General features: G+C 33.2%; 1 protein-coding gene and 1 long non-coding RNA gene across 2 annotated transcripts in view; one reads left to right on the forward strand and one right to left on the reverse strand.

Moving 5' to 3' along the window:
* Window positions 1–18,581, forward strand: part of LOC114325220 (midasin) — a 700,017-nt gene that overhangs the window by 673,866 nt on the left and 7,570 nt on the right. Inside the window, exons 29-38 of the mRNA XM_050656603.1 lie at window positions 90–316; window positions 1,026–1,319; window positions 1,378–1,669; window positions 2,872–3,054; window positions 6,219–6,433; window positions 6,671–6,833; window positions 9,799–10,821; window positions 12,907–13,149; window positions 13,329–13,482; window positions 13,661–14,307. Of these exons, the coding sequence (XP_050512560.1) occupies window positions 90–316; window positions 1,026–1,319; window positions 1,378–1,669; window positions 2,872–3,054; window positions 6,219–6,433; window positions 6,671–6,833; window positions 9,799–10,821; window positions 12,907–13,149; window positions 13,329–13,482; window positions 13,661–14,307 (3,441 nt within the window). The remainder of the gene's footprint in view (window positions 1–89; window positions 317–1,025; window positions 1,320–1,377; window positions 1,670–2,871; window positions 3,055–6,218; window positions 6,434–6,670; window positions 6,834–9,798; window positions 10,822–12,906; window positions 13,150–13,328; window positions 13,483–13,660; window positions 14,308–18,581) is intronic.
* On the reverse strand, window positions 16,533–17,073 carry LOC126888392 (uncharacterized). The gene is made up of 2 exons (XR_007699535.1): window positions 16,908–17,073; window positions 16,533–16,810 (listed from the first exon to the last, which is right to left on the reverse strand). It is a non-coding gene; the product is annotated as an uncharacterized LOC126888392 (long non-coding RNA).

Consider the following 18,581-nt stretch of genomic DNA (forward strand, 5'->3'; position numbering starts at 1 on the left):
AATGGAAAGACATTTCTTGATTTTTGTGTATAATTTGTTACATAGATATAGAATTAATGCACTGTTGTAACAATTATCTTATTTTTTAGATCCTTACAGTAATTGACAGGATCTATAAGTTCGAAATAACAAGTCCCATATCAAGATATCTCACCGGTTTTGAAATATTGCTAACCAAGTGTCACGAATGGGAGGAAGTTGCCCATTCTGGTGTTAGTATAAGTCAACATACTCAAAATTTGACGAATCAAATCGTAACTTGGAGGAAATTGGAACTTGCAGTATGGAAAGATCTTCTGAGTAAAGTACACGATAGGTAAGTGTTTGATAGTACATATTTATTTTGAATTTTAAAAAGAAGATATTTATGTATACAACGGAGTTACAGGCCGTTTTGGCCCCTAGCTTCTAAAATTTTGATTATTTCCCTCTATTTTTTCCGCTTCCTTTTCCCTCCCTTTCGATTTGAACTGACTTCAAATTTACTCGTTACAAATTGGCGCCCAACGTGCTGACAACTGAGCTAGTCGGGCTATGTTAGATGAGAGAGGAAATATAATGTACTAGAGGTACTATAATTCCATCTTTTCATTAGTGTTATTGGTTATACACAACTTTTAGTATACCCTATTCCACGAACATACGACCGTGTTGAATTATCTCGACAACGAATATTTTATTGTGCAAAATATGAAGAACGAAAGTAAATTGCAAATTACATTGTTGTTTATTGGAATAGTCATTGGAGCCATTTACTTTCGTACTTCTTATGTTGCCCACTAAAATATTCGTTGTCGCGATAATCCAAAACAGTCGGATATTCGTGGAATGAACCATATTAGCAAGTGTGTGTACTGAAAAATATGTTTAATAGTTTGAACATACATTATCAAAACTGATTAAGGAATTTTGAAGTGAAAGTTCTGTTTGAACGAACTGTAAGATGATTTCTGTAGAATGGTTTTAACTTTGACTGATATCGAATAAAAAACTTATATTAATATACAGATTGTCTTTTTTTGTAGATTGAACGAACCTTTACCCAAATGGTGGCTACATCTGTACAACGTAATGCATCAATTTATCCAAGAAAGGAAATTTGGAGAAAAAGAATTGGTAGAAACATTACAAACGTTTATAACCAAATCAAATATGGCCGAATTCCAAGGTAGACTGAATCTTTTATACGCGTTCCATTGTCATGCTACCTATTTGGAACACACCGAAGAAACCGAGTCCTTCATCAATATATTATGGAACGTATACAGCTACTTTAGGCAATTCGTTGACGTGGTTGCCAAAAAAATTAAGGATTTAAAGTAAGATTTGATATTTCAGCAAACTCCTTATACAATATATATTATTTGTTTTGTTTAGATCTCCAATAGAAAAGAAATTAAAGGACTACGTCAAAATAGTCAGATGGAAAGACATCAACTACTGGGCCATAAAGGACACGGTCGAAAAATCCCATAAAAACATACACAAGTTTATGAGAGAGTACCAAGCAGCTTTGGAACAACCAGTGTCACCTTGCATTCATAATATCGATCCTGAAAGCAGTTCTCAAAGTGTTGGTATTTGGGATAAGCCGAAAAACGGAAAATCGCCCGATTTCTACAGTCATTATTTAACTAGCGAAATTGACAACTATTTAAGCGATCAACAGGTAAGTAGCTGAATTAGTAATTTTTCTATTCTTCTTCTTATATTAGGCCTCTTGACCTCTTCTTTTCCGATTTTGAGCTTCTATTCGTAGCTGTGATGCTGACTGTCAGTTATCTCACCACCTTTTAAAGGGCCTTCCTATTGGTCCTTTGCCAGTTGGCTTTGAATCTCTGGTTATACGGCTATTCTCTCGCTGTCCATTCTCGTTAATGCTGATTCCACTCTCGTCTTCTCTGTCTTCCCCACCGTACTATGTTTTGTATATGACAGAGATCTCTTATTCTGTCTCTCAGTGTTTTCCCAGTTATTGACCTCAACTTTCTCATTTCTGATGTTATCAGTGTCCTCTTGCTTTCTGCTGTGTCACATCTTGTTTTTATCGCATACGTCATGATCGGTCTTACACATGATTTTGTATATACGCGTACTTTCCCTTCCAGCCTCGCATCTTTATTTCTCCAGATTTTAACTTTTCTCCCTTTAACATATCCATAACTACGTATTTCGACGCCCAGTTATTTGAATCTCGAGACTTGTTCAATTAGTTCGTTGTTAATTACTACTTTGCATCTTATGGGTTCCCTTGACACTGCCAGGGATTTGGTCTTAGCTGTTGATATTTTCATGCTGTAGTTCGTTGCCACTGTATTGGAAGTTTGTGCCATTCGAAGGCAGAAAGGTTATCCTCATTATCGAAGATTTAGATTGCGTCGTCAGCATAACAGAGAATTTTTATTTGTTTTTCTGTCATCTTATATTCTTTTCATGTACTTTTAATGTTTTCTATGATTTTGTCCATTACTAAATTAAAAAGCAATGGACTCAAGCTATCCCCTTGTCTGATTCTCGAGTTGATTTCTACTTCCGATGTTAGTTCATTCTCGACTTTTATTCTGGTTTTGTTCTTCGTATTTATGTCTTTAATTATCCTTATCATCTTCGTGGACTGATTTTTCTCCTGTGGCAATCTTAGCGCATCTTCTAATCTTACACAATCGAAGGCTTTAGTCAAATCTATAAAGCACATAAATGGAGGTTTATTATATTTCAGTGCTTTCTCAGCAATTTGTCTATTGAATTTGTCAATTTTTCTGTTGAATTCAAATATTGTGTACATTTTGGAAAACCTGTATATTCTCGTTGTTTGTGTTTTTTAACGAGTAAACTATTAAGTATGATATAAGTAATAACATATTCTTTTAGGAAATTCAACATTCTATTGAATCTGCTTCCGGCTCAGCAAAGAGGTTGCTTGATAAGGCAACAAAAGTTCGTGAGTTATCTAGGCAAATAATTTTAGCTACAACGTATCCTGCATTAATACAAGACTTAGATGTGTTTGTAACGGAAGTTATAGAAACTAGCAGCCACCTTCAGAAATTAGAGGTACCTAAACATTTATTATATTTTTAATAGGATATTGTACATAGTTCAAATAATCTCTTTCTCATATGCACTTTTCAGTGCATCACAGTTTTTCGATTTCTTTCTAACGCATTCAGTTGGAAGTGACAGAAAAAATATACTTCCGTGATTACAGTCATTTCTAACATTTATTCTAGCTGTTGATAGGTGGCGCTATAATCGAACAAAAAATGATTTAGAAATTATATATACGACTATAAGCTGTACAATTTATAGACTATATAAATCAAAGAAAATACCATTTTATAAATGCAGTAAACATAATTGATTTTTTTTTTTATTGAAATTAACGTGTCTCGACAGCTATGGCCATTGACACAGGTACAAAAGCGTTTTGAGTATTACAGTGTTGATATAAATACAGTAACTTACATAAGATAAATACAGTTATTTCGTAAAGATACAGTTGTTACAATATTATTTTTTTTTTAACGAACAATGTTACAATATGTTTTTTATATACGATGATATATTTTGCAATCTTTTAAAAAGTCTATTAGGGCACTGTACACATTTGGCGAACTAAGTATTTGCTTGAGGTTACCGTTTATATTATGCGCTAGTCTATACGAGCTGTAATAACTACACTCAACAATTAAGTGTTCCACTGTAAGCCGGTGAGAGTTACAATGTTCACAAACAGGTGGATTTTCGGAAGTCATCAAGTATCCATGAGTGAGGCGGGTGTGTCCTATTCGGAGTCTTCGAATGATGAGTTTGTCCCTCCTGGTCATTGTAGGTATCTTAAACGAGTGGACAGTGGGTTGGATTATATGAAGTTTTGTGTTTTGGCCATTCCAATGAGTTTGCCAAGATTTAGTAGTGTTTTGTTTTATGGTTGCTGCTATATCTTGATGAAGTTGAATTTTTTCCAGGCATAAGTCAGTACTACATGCTTTTCTTGCTGCGATATCTGCCGACTCATTTCCACTGATCTCCACATGTGAGGGGGTCCAAAGAATGGTTATTGATGTTCCTCTGCTATGGTGTTGGTGACAGATATGTTGAATTTTTTGAACTATCGGATTTAATGAGTATATATTGGCAATGGACTGAATTGAAGAAAGAGAATCAGTGCATATTGCTAGAGATTTCGTAACAGGAGAAATCCTTTCAATAGCTTTTAGGATTCCGTATAATTCTGCAGTGTGGATACTACAAGTGGTCGGTAACCTGTATAGGGCTAAGGTTGTGTTTTCGGTACATACAGCACAGCCAGTATTCTTGTCGTCTTTTGAGGCGTCGGTATACAGAACTTGATTGTAGTGTTTGGTGTTTATTGCTTCTTGAAATAATTTTCTAAAAAGGTGGCTATGAGTTTCTTCTTTTTTGTGTCTGGTTAGGCTAGTGTTGAAATCAGGTAGCTTTTTGGTCCATAGAGGAATACTAGAGGTCCTGATGGGGGTGGTTATATTTAGGTCTATACTTGCTAACAATGGATTTGCTAATTGTGAAAAAGGGTAAACAGATCTTTCTCTGTTTTCAGGAACTTGATTGATGACTTTGATTACTGGGTTTTTTGGATTGGCGGAAACTCTAGTGAAATAAGAAGAAAGTAAAAGCTGACGTCGTATGAAAAGAGGAGGTTCCAACGCTTCAATGCACATGCTTTCGGCGGGGCTAGATCGAAATGCACCTAGACATATACGTAAAGAGGTCGTCTGTATTGAATTTAGAGATTTGAGATAAGTATTGCAAGCGGTCATGTAGAGTATGCACCCATAATCTAATCTAGAGCGAATAAGGGCTCTATAAATTCTCAATAAGATATTTTCATCAGACCCCCATTGGTGGTGGGCTAGAGTTTTTAAAATGTTCATTCTGTTTAAACAGTTGTTTTGGTGTTTTGAATGTGATGTCTCCATGTAAGTCGTGTGTCAAAAGTAACTCCTAATAGTTTGTGTTGGTCGACAAGTTTGAGTAGAACTCCGTTTAGATAAATAGCAGGGGGATGGGAGCTGTATCTTCTACTAAATTTGATGACTCTAGATTTGGAAGGTGAAAATTTTAAACCAATTTCTGTTGACCACTTATAAATCCTATCTAATACGTTCTGAAGTAAAGAACATGTAGTTTCTGTGACTTTTCCTTGACAAAAAATAATAAGGTCGTCCGCATATATCACATATTTGACCGGGGGAGAAACGAAGGAGCCTATATCGTTTATACTGAGAAGAAACAAGATAGTACTTAGGACTGAGCCTTGTGGTACACAGTTTTGAGGAGTGTGTGATCCAGATGATTTTCCATTTGTGTCAACTTTAAAGGATCTGTTAGATATAAAGTTACATATGAATGATAAAATATTTCCGGAGAGGTTAAACTCTCGAAGTTTTTTAGTGATGGAAGCTGTGGGTACAGTATCGAAGGCGCTCTGTATATCCAAGGCTACAGCGACAACATCGCTTTTTTGTGTTATGGCTTGAGAAATTTCTGATTGAAGAAGAACCAAATTATCTATCGTGCTTCTATTAGCTCTAAAGTCTGACTGAGCAGAATCTAGAAGATTATGCCACTCCAGGTACCAAAGCAGATGTCTGTTTATCATTTTCTCTAATAGTTTACAGAGCGTACATGTTAAAGAGATAGGTCTGAAAGAGTTGGGAGAGTTAGATAAACAATCAGTTTTTTTAATGGGTATTATGATCGATTGTCGCCAAAGGTCAGGAAAAACTTGATTACACCATATCATATTGTAAAGTTCGAGTAGTTTAGAAAGCGTGGCCTGGTGGAGATTTTTAAGGAAAATTGACGGAATGTTATCAGGACCGCATAATTGATTTGTTTTTATACCAAATTGCAAATAAAAGGGTTATACTGCAATACCCTTTTAACTAAAGGGTACAGATTTAACTAAAATGTCATGTTATAAATGTGTATTATCACGGACTTACCCTTTTTTCTCTCACTTGTGACGCACTGAAAAATGCCTGTGAAAAGGACCATACTTGATAGTGAGAAAGGACCATCATTAAGATGGACAAGATGCTCTCACTACCAGAATTCCTCCTTTTTATGTCCTATGTGATTAAAATGATAACATTCAATTTATTTCAGCGCAGTTTTATTCCACCAGATTGAATATTATACATTATAATCAATTATATTTTTTTGTTTCGTTTTAGGTTGACACAACTTTAACCAAGGAAAAACAAAAATCGCAAGCAAAGAACATTTTACAGCGAAAGCATCGCGCTTTAGCAGATCTCTTCAAGAGTCTTACAAAGATGGGACTGTCTTTTAAAACCGGCATAGTAGATAGTAAAGTCAAGGACCCAACTGCGGAGTTCCTCATCAAACCGATTGATCTGCAAAGCCAGTTTCACAATGAAAACTATGGGTGAGTAATAATAATTGTAATAGTCCTTCTTGTAAAATTTTAATATATCCTTTTAGGCTAATTTAAATGTTTTCGTGTATTTCTGGGTCTTCAACCATTCAAAAATTGTTTTGTTTTGTGTGGTAAAGTTTGATAGACGTTTTGACCAATAACATTCGTCTTAACAGTTTTAACAATTAAACACCCCCTTAAACTCACAATTATTCGTCTAGTAACTTACTAGTTTTTTAATTGCAGCTATAAAGAAGACAGAATATTGTCGTTTTGGGAATCGAGTGAAAAATACTACGTGCGTTCTTTAATGAGATTCGACGTACTGGAAACGGCTTTGCAAAGTCCATCTAAAGAACTTGGAATGCAAAATGTCGAGAGGGTGAAAGGTTTCAGTCAGGATATGTTGGTAAGTACTTCATTGGTTTTCTAGGAAAATATCAGTATATATTTTGGGTGCAATTTTCAGATGTGAGTTTGAAATATTATGACGTACATGTAGAATACCTACGGAATGCTTGTCTTCTAGTTTCAGTTCTACATCTAACTTATCTCATTGTTGATATTGAGAATGATTAGATGGATGAGTGGAGTGACAAAGAAGGATAAAATTAGAAATGAGTATATTAGGGGAAGTCTAGGTGTGGCACCAATTGATGCCAAAATGAGAGAGCATAGGTTAAGATGGTTTGGTCATGTTCAACGTCGAGACGTTAGTCACCCAATACGAAGAATTGCTGAAGTGCAGATTCCTGGAAGGAGTAGGAGAGGAAGACCAAAAAAGACGTGGGGGGAGACGATAAGGCAGGACATGTTGGTAAAGGGGATTAACGTTGATATGGCCCAAGATAGAATTGTGTGGAGAAATGCAATTAGGGAAGCCGACCCCGCATAGGGATAAGGCAAAGAGAATGATGATGATCTAACTTATCTCATTGTTAACTAAGCACTAACTACTAAACTACACATAAGTAATAAAACAACAATTTTTATACAAAATGAGATCTTGTTCTTCAATGTAGTATCATCCTTCCTTCTAGGATGATATCCTTTCACCCCTTGCAAGTTTAGCAATATAAACATGAAGGTGTAAACTATTCAGTGACCGCAGCTGTACATGTCAGCTGTCATTCGACCAACCGCCTCCAAAAGTTCGGTATGTCATTTCCAAGCAATACCGTTCCATAGCATTATGCCGCCACCACCAAAACTAACACTCTGTATTAGGTTACAATTAGCATACCTTTCGCCAACTCTTGTTGTTCGCCAACTGTAGACGAAGTTTCGCCAACCTCGCTTTTTATTGCTTGGAAAGGACATATTGAACTTGTGGAGGTGATTGGTCTAATGATAGCTGACATGTAGTCCAGGAACCGAAGCTTTTCACCTCGCAATTTTTACAGAATGAACCGATTTCGTTGAAAATTTTAGAATAAGTAGAGGATAGTCCAAGGATCAAAATATATATGATGTCGAAAACCGCTTTTATCATGGGGGTGATTGCCACCCCATTTCGGGGGAGGAAATTTTTTATTATATTTTGACCGCAAAAGTTGATAAAAACATTCATTCTAAGCAAAAAATGTTCTATACATTTTTTTGATAAAATTATTAGTTTTCGATTTATTCGGTATCGAAAGTGTTAGTTTTATATATCGAAAAATCAATGTTTTCCAATATACTCATTTACGATTCACTCAATTTTTGCCGTAGAAAAATTGTTTTAAACCAAATTCTTGGGAATTAAATAACCTACAGTTTCATATTTAAACATTTTTTCGTATCTCTGATGCTAATCTTTCTATTCTGAAGAAAATGGCATTTTTTACCAAATTACAAAAATTCGTTATTCGCTTTTAACTCCAGTTATTTAAAAACTAATCATTCTAAGCCAGTCAAACTTCTAGAATGTATTAATAATACACAAATAAAGAAGAATAAATAAGGCCAATGACTAAAAACACCGCTAACTTACATTATTATGCTTCCAATTGGTTTCCTTTTTTTTGTTTTTCAAAAATTATATTGATTTTTTAACCGTAACTTTTTTATTTTTTATCTTGGAAAGTTCGGTAAAGAAGAATTTTGTAATAATTAATAATTATTTGGATAATAATAATTAATAATTAAATCTTTTTAAAATCCTCAGTCTCAAAAAAAAGTTGACTTTGAAAGGGTTGGTAAAGGTGGTTTTTGCATGTTATTACAATTTTTAATTATCAATAGCTCACTCAATTTTTTCCGTAGAAAAAAGTTTTGCAAACCAGGTTCTTGGGAATTAAATAAGCTACAATTGAATATTTAAACATTTTTTCGTATCTCTGATGCTAATCTTTCTATTCTGAAGAAAAGGCTATTTTTTCCAAACTACAAAAATTCGTTATTCGCTGTTAACTCCATTTTTTTAACTAATCATTCTAAGCCGGTCAAACTTCTAGAACCTATTAATAACACATAAATAAAGAAGACCAAATAAGGTCAATGACCAATTTTAATTAGGTTGGTGATTAGGGGGTTGCTTCCGACCACTTTTTCGTTGAAAAAAATAGGGACTGACATTCTTTTCATTATAAGTCACTTAATTTTTGAGCTAGAGACTTTTTTGATATTTCTGGAGATAGATATTTTGAAATACTTTAAATTAGTTCGAACAAGTTATCCTCAAAAATGCATAGTTTGCCCGTCCTTTGACCTTGAAACTACAATATTTAGCATTTGACGAAGAAGAGCTAATGTAATAAAGTATAGCTCGATTACTATGGGTCTTAAAGAACATAAAAAAAGGTTTTGTTTATTTTTTCAAGAGGTACATTTTTGTTAAGTAAAGTTGTTTTGATAAAACGAAAACTTTTGGAGTTATTAGCAGAAAACTTATTAAAAACATTGATTTTTTCGATATAAAACTAACACTTTCGATAGCGAATAAATCAAAAACTATTAATTTTATCAAAAAATGTATACAACGTTTTTTGCTTAGAATGAATGTTTTTATCAACTTTTGCAGTCAAAATATAATAAACAATTTCCACCCCCGAGATGGGGTGGCAACCACCCCCCATGGTAAAAGCGCCTTTCGGCATCATATAGACTTTGATCCATGGACTATCCACTACTTATTCTCAAATTTTCAAGCAAATCGATCCATTCTGTAAAAATTGCGAGGTTTTATCCTATTTTAAGCTTCATTACTTGGACTAATGTATATTGAGAACATTTTAGATTATAATTATCAAAATATTCCATATTTTTGTTCATGCGTGTATAAGAGCTGTTAATAATTACTTCTTGTAAATATATTATTTATTTTCAATGTTGTTTTGAAGCTATTTCCTTGTGGCATTTTTATGATTTATTTTTATTTATTTTCAATTCAGACCTCAATTCAACACCAGAAGAATAAATTAGTAGAAGCTAGCAGAGTTTATTACTACATAAGGCACTATGCTCGTCAGCTCAAACAATTTTCTAATGCCAAAGAATATCTTCCATGTAATCTCATCGATGGCATAACTGATTTGTTATCTAAAATCAACTCCACGATGAGCCATTATCAAATAGTTTTAAACACTTGTCCAGTAGAGAATAGTTTCAACTCAGAAAATGTAGAAATTCTAATTCTGAAGACTGATTTGGAAAACAGGATAGTTTACAAACATGACAAGTACTGGTCTAAAGCTACTACTATTATCAGCAACATTCAATCATCTTGTAGGAAACTTATTTCACAACTGTTTAAAGCCAAAGCAGAAATTCCAACTAGTGATTTCCAATTCCTGAAGAATCAGTATGTGTCTATAACGAACTTAAGTGAACTAACCAAGAATTTATCAAATGTACAGGAAGAAATATTGAGTCTTAAAACAATTTTTGGCAACACAAAACTAACAAATAATTTACTAGTGTTAGCAGATGAAGTCCAACAAGCTACAAGTAATTTACAAAATCCAGTATTAACTAAAACATCAATTGATGGCGACATTTCTACCAAATGTGAAAAAGAAATTAAGAAATTGTCGAAAAAAATTTTAAGCACTGTAACAGATCTGCACAAGAAGTATGAAGCTGTACCTAAACCCAAAGATGAGGCTGAAGAAAATGAAGAAAGTATACAAGAAGACCATTTGACAAAATATTTGGTAGACAACTTGTCTACAGACATTTCCCAACTCAACATGCAAGTAATCCTAGAAGAAATTAACCAAATAGCTAGTTATATCATGGGAGCTTCTTTGGAAAATATTGACAAAAGAAAAACATTAGCAGGTCAAGTTTGTCATGTGCTGGACCAAGTTATACTACTCCAGCGATATTTTGTCACTCAACAAGTCGCTGTTTATAGGGTTAGCTGCAAGATGTCTTCTGTGTTACTCAATGTCTTTATCGAATTGGCTTCAAAGGTAAGTTAAATACTTTTTTCATTTTTTTAAACGCTTTTCTTTACTTCAATAGTTTTCATCAAATCTTTAGACGTTAATTTGACTGACTTTTCTTCAATGCAAATGAATGAAAATTTGCAGACATATGCATTCGCGGGAACAATACACGAATAGTTAATAAAAAAAATTTTAGTTTATTAATTGTTTAAATAAAAAAAACGATTTTAATGGAAAATTCTTAAATTCTCTTGTTTTTTACAATTTAGAAACTTGAAGCTTTTACGGATTGTAGCTAATGTTATGAACTATACATAATTTCACTTTTTACGTTAATTCTTTACGTTATGCTTCATAAATAAACAATAAAGTTTCAAATATTGAACGCTCATATATTTGTTTATATGTATATAAATCGGCGTTTATTCGTGTCAAATTTCAATACGATACGAAACAAAACTTCAACCAAAACTCGAATTCAAAAAATTCGTGTTTTTATCGTAGTCTTAGAAAAACCACCGGTAGAGACGTTTTGTGCTACAATTAACATTAGAATTCGTTTTATCGTATTAATTAATTAAGAGGAAACAGTAGCGATCAACAGGTAGCAAAAACGCGTTCCAAGATTGCGGCTGTAATTTTGAATATTTCTTCGAGATATTTGGCACACGTATTCGTAATATAATAAAGAATGGCGGTACAGAGCCCAACTTGAAAAATATATTAATATGTGGAAATTACTCTGTAATTAAATACAATATTTAAAAGACGAGCCTGTACCGCCATTAAGAAGAACAAAAAAATACACTTTCTTCAAATAACCTTTTTTATCCGATGCCTAGATTTTGTGTCATTTTGGAACTATTAAAATTTTTTATTTCATTAGTAGTTCCAAAATGACACAAAATCTAGGCATCGGATAAAAAAGTTTATTTGAAGAAAGTGTATTTTTTTGTTCTTCTTAATGGCGGTACAGGCTCGTTTTTTTAATATTGTATTTAATTACAGAGTGATTTCCACATATTAATATATTTTTCAAATTGGGCTCTGTACCGCCATTCTTTATTATATTACGAATACGTGTGCCAAATATCTCGAAAAAATATTCAAAATTACAGCCGCAATCTTGGAACGCGTTTTCGCTACCTGTTGATCGCTACTGTTTCACCTTAAACGCTTTTCTTTAGTTCAATCGTTTCGGTCAAATCTTTGGAAGTTAATTTGACTGCCTTTTCTTCAATGCAAATGACTAAAAATTTGCAGACATATGCATTCGCGGGAACAATACACGAATAGTCAATAAAAAATTTTTTTGTTTATTAATTGTTTAAATAAAAAAACGATTTTAACGGAAAATGCTTAAATTCTGTTGTTTTTTACAATGAAGAAACTTAAAACTTTTACAGATTGTAGCTAATTATATGAACTATACATAATTTTATTTTTTACGTTAATTGTTTACGTTATGCTTCATAAATAAACAAAGTTTCAAATTTTTTGCCGATTCCGACTACTTTTCATGTTTGTACATCATATTATGTTTTATACATATTTTAATAAACATAACGATATATTTTAATGTTTGAAAAATGTAAGACTAAAAAGTAAAAAATAAAAAAATATGAAAAAAATATTTTTAAGAAACGCTTTTCTTTAGTTACGAGTGACTAAAATTAAACATATTATAAAAATATCAACTAAAAAGCAAAAAAAAATTGAAAAAATCTAACACATTCGTTAAAGAAAAGCGTGGTGCGAAAACCGTTTATTCGATGAAGACGCGCCACGCTTTTCTTTGACTAATGTGTTAGATTTTTTCAATTTGTTTTATTTTTTGTTTTTTGGTTGATTTTTTTATGTTTAATTTTAGTCACTCGTAACTGAAGAAAAGCGTTTCGTAAAAAATGTTTTCATATTTTTTTATTTTTTTAGTCTTACACTTTTCAAACATTAATTTTAAACTGTATTACAATTAAAAAAGTCTTTTATATCCGTTTTATTGTTAATGCAGTTAGGATGTTTTTTAATATGGATGTTTTATAAAATATGTACAAAAATGTAAAATATGTACCAAGGATGTGTAAACATTTTTATACATTTTTGTTATAGGGATTCTGCATTCCACCTGAATTTTCCGACGAATTCGATAAAGAAGGAATCAGTAAACCGTCGGACGGATTAGGATTGGGAGAAGGCCAAGGAGAACGGGACGCTTCGGATAAAATAGAATCTGAAGATCAACTAGACGACGCCCAACCAGCGGGCAAAGAGAAAGATAACGAAGAGGACAAGGACTGTAAGGAGGAAGAAAAGGGTATTGAGATGAGTGAAGATTTCGATAGTAAACTGCAGGTGAGTTTATCGGTTTTATGTCAACATTTTAGGGCCAAATTAAATTGTGCAGCAATGACAAAAAATGAGTAAAGACTTGATAGTTTTATGGAATGTCCGTAGAACATAGGTAGTTTATTAATAAATTTCTCTATGACTTCCTTTGTAAACTAAATCATTGAAACTAAATTATTTCGTAGGATAAAGAAAAGAAGGATGATGATGATAGCAATAGTGAATCTGGTGATTCCGATGCAGACGAACAGATGGGAGAGACTGAAAAAGGCGCAGAACAACAAAATACAGAAACATTTGGTGATGATAAAGAAGAGGGAGACGGCGAAGAAGAAGAAGGTATGCATTTATTTTATTTTTACATTTGTAATCAATTTCTTTTCGACAGTATAAAGAAAGAAATACGATGCCTTAACAGTAATTGGGATGGATAAATAAGTAAACAGGACAAACTTAAAGTATATAATAACTCAGTGATATATTAGCATTTTTTATGTACTAAACCGTTGTATTTTAGGTCCTGAACAAAAAGAGGAGAAGGGAGAAAAGGGTGAGAAAGAGGGGGAAGAACAACTGGGTGCCAAGGAAGGTAAAACTGCCAATGACGAAGAAGACCAAAAAGAAGGAAAAGAAGAAAAGGAGAAAAATAAAAAAGAGATAAATGAGATGGAAGAACCTGAGTACGATGACGACCAAATCGATCCACATCACGGTCAACAACAAGAACTACCAGAACCAGAACCGATGGATTTACCGGAAGATATGCAGTTGGACGACGGAGAAGCAAAGGATGAAGAAAATGATGACAAGCAAGACGAAAATCCTTTTGATATAGACACCATGAAGACAGATGAGAAACCTGATGACAAAAACGATGAAGCAGCAGACGAAAATAAAGACGACGAATCTAAAAGAGACGATGAGAAAGATTTTAGTAGTGATGATGAAGATGTTGAAAGAGGAGATAAAAAGGATGGGGAAGAAGGAGCAGATGGCGAAGACGATGAAAATAAAGATGACGATGATGTAAAAGAATCAGAAAAAGCTGATAAAGAAGATGATGCAAATAGTGAAAATGGGGATGAGTCTGCTTTAGATCAGACTGAAAGCCATCAAGAAAATATAGAGGCTATGGAAATAGATGATGCAGATGCAGCTGATAAGGTATGTTGTACATAATTGGTATTTGCTGTAATATTAATTTTTCAACACTGAATCAGTTCTCATTTGTACAGATATTTGTAGTTACTCTTTCTACTTGTTTTCCCTCGATATCTAGCCTTCCTCCTGTACGTTGCTTAGAAATAATCATGAAATTGGTTTTCTTAACGTTTATTTGTAGTCCATATTTTATACTGACTTGATGTAATCTATTTACTAATCGTTGCAGTGCTTCTAGACTGTCTGCAAAAATAGCGGTGTCGTCTGCGAATCTTATGTTGTTCAAGATTTTTCCCTTTATTGATCTATCCTGTGCTTCCTCTGATATTGCTTCCTTAAAGATAGCTTCACTATACAGATTGAATAACAATGGGGACAACACGCAACCCTGTCTAACACCTCTTGATTTCTGTAGTTTCCTAGAATCCTAAAATTGTAGATTGTCTTTCTAAAACAGTTTTAATTTAATCTCTCTAATGTTCGATTACAAATTATTTCTGACAAAATCGGCATCACCGCGCTAAAAACTCTCATTAGGACTTCATTGCCTGTGTTCCCTATCCTGTAAAGTCAAGGGACGGACTATAGTAAAAAGGTATTTAGTCTTAATAGAAATGTATAATATTCCAGGCTTCTTCTTCTTGCAGTACCGTCTCCTATCGGAGGTTGGCTACCATCACAGCAATCTTAACTTTGTTGGCTGCAGCTCTGAACAACTGTATTGAACTGCACCCATACCACTCCCTTAAATTTCGCAACCAGGAAATCCTCCTACGTCCCACATTTCTCTTTCCCAAGATTTTTTTCTTGGATTATGAGTCTTAGCTGAGAGTACTTTTCTCCTCTCATTATGTGGCCTAGATATTCCAGTTTTTTTCGTTTGTATGGTTTTCATGACTTCGCATTCCTTCCCCATCTTCAGCAGAACATCTTAATTTGTTACTCTTTCTGTCCATGGTATTTTCCACATTCTCCTGTAACACCACATCTCGAATGCATCAATGTTTTTGATATTTATCTTTTTCAGTGTCCAAGCTTCAATGCCATATAGCAGAACGGAGAAAACATAGCACCTTGACATTCTTTTTTTTGTGTGAATTTGATGGCCTTGGCTGAGCCAATTAGCCAGACATTTTATTTTAAAAACAAACAATTTTTTTTCAATCAGAGGAATTTTTTCTGTATTTTTAACTGTAAATATATGTACATAAGAAACTAACATACTACTATTTAAATAAATACACTGTTTTGGATGTAAATATTTTTTGTATATATTTATTTTTTTTTGTATATATTAATTTTTTATATATATTTTTTTTATTGTTTTTATTTTTTTTTTCTTTTTTTTGTTTTTTTTTACTACGCTAAGACATAAACTCGATTCAACTTCTCGGAGGTTTACATCTTCTCAGTTTTTTTCCTTTTTTTTTTTTCTCTTTGTTTTTTCTCTTTTTTTTACTCTTTTTTTTCTTTTTTCTTTTCTTGTTCTTTTTTTCAATTTTAATATACAATAATTACTTAAATCTACAGGGTTAAAAAAATTAACAACAAAACAAACATGTTTGTTAACATTAATTTTGTTAGAAAAAATTAGCAAACATGTCTGTTTTGTTTTAAGAAAATTACTTAAATACAAGGTTAATTATATTGCTACAATTTATATTTACAGTTTTTGATATGTTCGTAAATTGTTTTTAATGTATTAATATCTTCAGAAAAAATCAAATTGTTTAGGTAGACGCAGGGGCGGATCCAGAGATTTCTTGAGGGGGGGGGCGTAACCTTGTCAACATGGGCCCAATACCGGGGGGTTTGGGGGGTATGGAATACCCTTTTTTGAGTTTTGAAAATTGACGTTTTAAAACACATTTTTTTACTCTGTTCACACTGCGTTTACAAAAAAATAACCTTGAAATTGACAAATAAACTCAGCTATTTTCAACTCTCTACTCTAGCAGATAGAAATGATTTAGGATGATACGTGTAGTGACTGGTAGTAGACACTGTAGTCCTGTGGTACATTTAGACTGGAAACTCATCCTACTTAAATACTTTAAGAGTGGCTTATAGTCATTCCATTTGAACTATTAAAAAATGTAACAAGCAAAAAACACTTTTTTTATGTTTCATTATTTAAAAATATTTTTCAAATATCAAGATTACGTTTTTATAAGACACAAGGTATTAATATACTGTATAAAAGAAGGTTTGAAAATGATTAACTAACATTATGTTTAGTATGATTTAATTACTGACATTAGAAGTAAATTATAAAACAAAACAAAAATACTTTGGCTTAACAAAAACTACGTTGTTTTCCCTTAAATTACAAAATCCAGTTTTCTATTCTTCTTGCTGGAATACCGATCGATAATTTTATTGATGTCCACTTCTATATCCCTGTGAACATTCATGAGAGCCAGTCCGGTCAGGCGGTCTTCGGTCATTCTGGTCCTCATCCAGCTTTTCAATCGCCTCAGCGTAGAAAATGATCTCTCTGCTGTTGCTAAAATAGAAACCCTTTTTAAGAAACATTGTAGTTATGATATTGCAATGCAGTTAAAAGTACAGTATAACCATTCCAAGTAATATGGTAAACTTACCTTTCCATCAAATCCAAAAATTGTTGCTTTTTGTTGTTACATGTTTCGGTGGATGCCCATCATCGTCAGACACAGTATATAACACTCATTAAAGTTAAAATTAAAAACACAAACATTGAAAACATTTAAAAAACGGACGATTAAAATATTTATAATGTAGACCTACAATAATGATTAACGAACCGTACCGCGGCAAGACTGGCAGGCGACTCCCAGTCTTGCCGAAGGGCTGGGGAGGGGATAGCAGTCTCCTGCTGTCAGGTAATAGGTGACAAAAATAATATAATACCGTCACCTATTACAGCTGAGTCACGGAACGCCGTCACCTAATACCAGAAAGTAGCGGTATTTTCCATCTCTACCCGCCAGTCCGTCACCGTCAGCGTCCAGACGGCTGGTTAACTCCCGTTTACACCGCTGCATCGCTCATCACATGACTATCCGTTACCTCTTACCGCGAGAAATATACATCATTGGTGGTTTTTAAAATCATCATACTATCAAAACATTATTAAACTTGTGTTGTTAACGACTTTTCCAAATCAAATTTTTCGTTTAAGGTGGTATGACACAATGTTAAAATTTATATAGTTTTTAGGTACAGTTACCGTCACTATTTCAAAACCAATCTTCAACTTAGGGGTATGTACGTGAACTGTAGACTTTCTATTTTAATAGTATCTGGTTAAAATTTCCAAAGAAAGTAGTATATTTTTTATAACTGTACTTAAAGGAGTCCATGTCATGACTTACTTAGTAACTTGCTATAAAAATTCGTTTTGCATAATAATTTTTGAACTTGGGTGGAAAATAACTACCAGAAACGATTAACTATGCAAAAAGCTTTATTTTAAACAAAATTTCATTGTCCATACTGCCATAATTTTTAAATTAACTGTACCTAAAAGTAAAAATTTTAGTTAAAAGCTGCAATCTGGGGATTTTGTTGAAATTACAGCAATAAGTTGGCATTTTTCTAGTGATAAATTAGTTCCGCTGTCACTTAATAGATGAGAAGATGAGTTCACGTGTCATTTAGTAGATGGCAGCAGTGATGTATTAAATGGAGACAGATGCGCGTTTGCCGGATTTTAAGAAAATCTACAAACAATTGAAAACGAGTTTTGTAACCACGGAAATACGATGAATCACGCGGTTTTGTTTAGAAAAGTGGCCCCACCCCCTCCCAGTACGCATTTTGGACCTTGTTTGACTTTCACTTTCAATCATGATTGTATAACGTCACAGTGTCTTAACAATACAAATATACATTTTTTATGCTTGAAACCGTGACGTTATACGAATGGTTGAAAGTTAAACGAGGTTCAAAATGACTCAAAGTGTTTACTGGGGGATTATACTAGTTTTGACATAATACATAAATAACATAAGTAAGCTCTAGTATGTTATGTGGGGCGGATCTAAAAACAATTTCAGTTTTATTCACTTTCTGGCAAATTTAATTTTTATAGGGCCGCAAATAATGCATTGTTCGGATACAATTAGCGTCTCTTTGTAAAGACGATGACGTCGACATTTTTACACACATTACACATGCCAATGGCCATTAGTATTTGTTGAGGCATTATCCTAATAAAAAAATTGTAGACAAAACAATATTGTTTAATCATTGATTAATTTATGTCAAATATTTTCGTAAGTGAAAAAAAATAT

The sequence above is a fragment of the Diabrotica virgifera genome, chromosome 7 (assembly GCF_917563875.1).
Source record: "Diabrotica virgifera virgifera chromosome 7, PGI_DIABVI_V3a".
NCBI classification, from domain to species: domain Eukaryota; kingdom Metazoa; phylum Arthropoda; class Insecta; order Coleoptera; family Chrysomelidae; genus Diabrotica; species Diabrotica virgifera.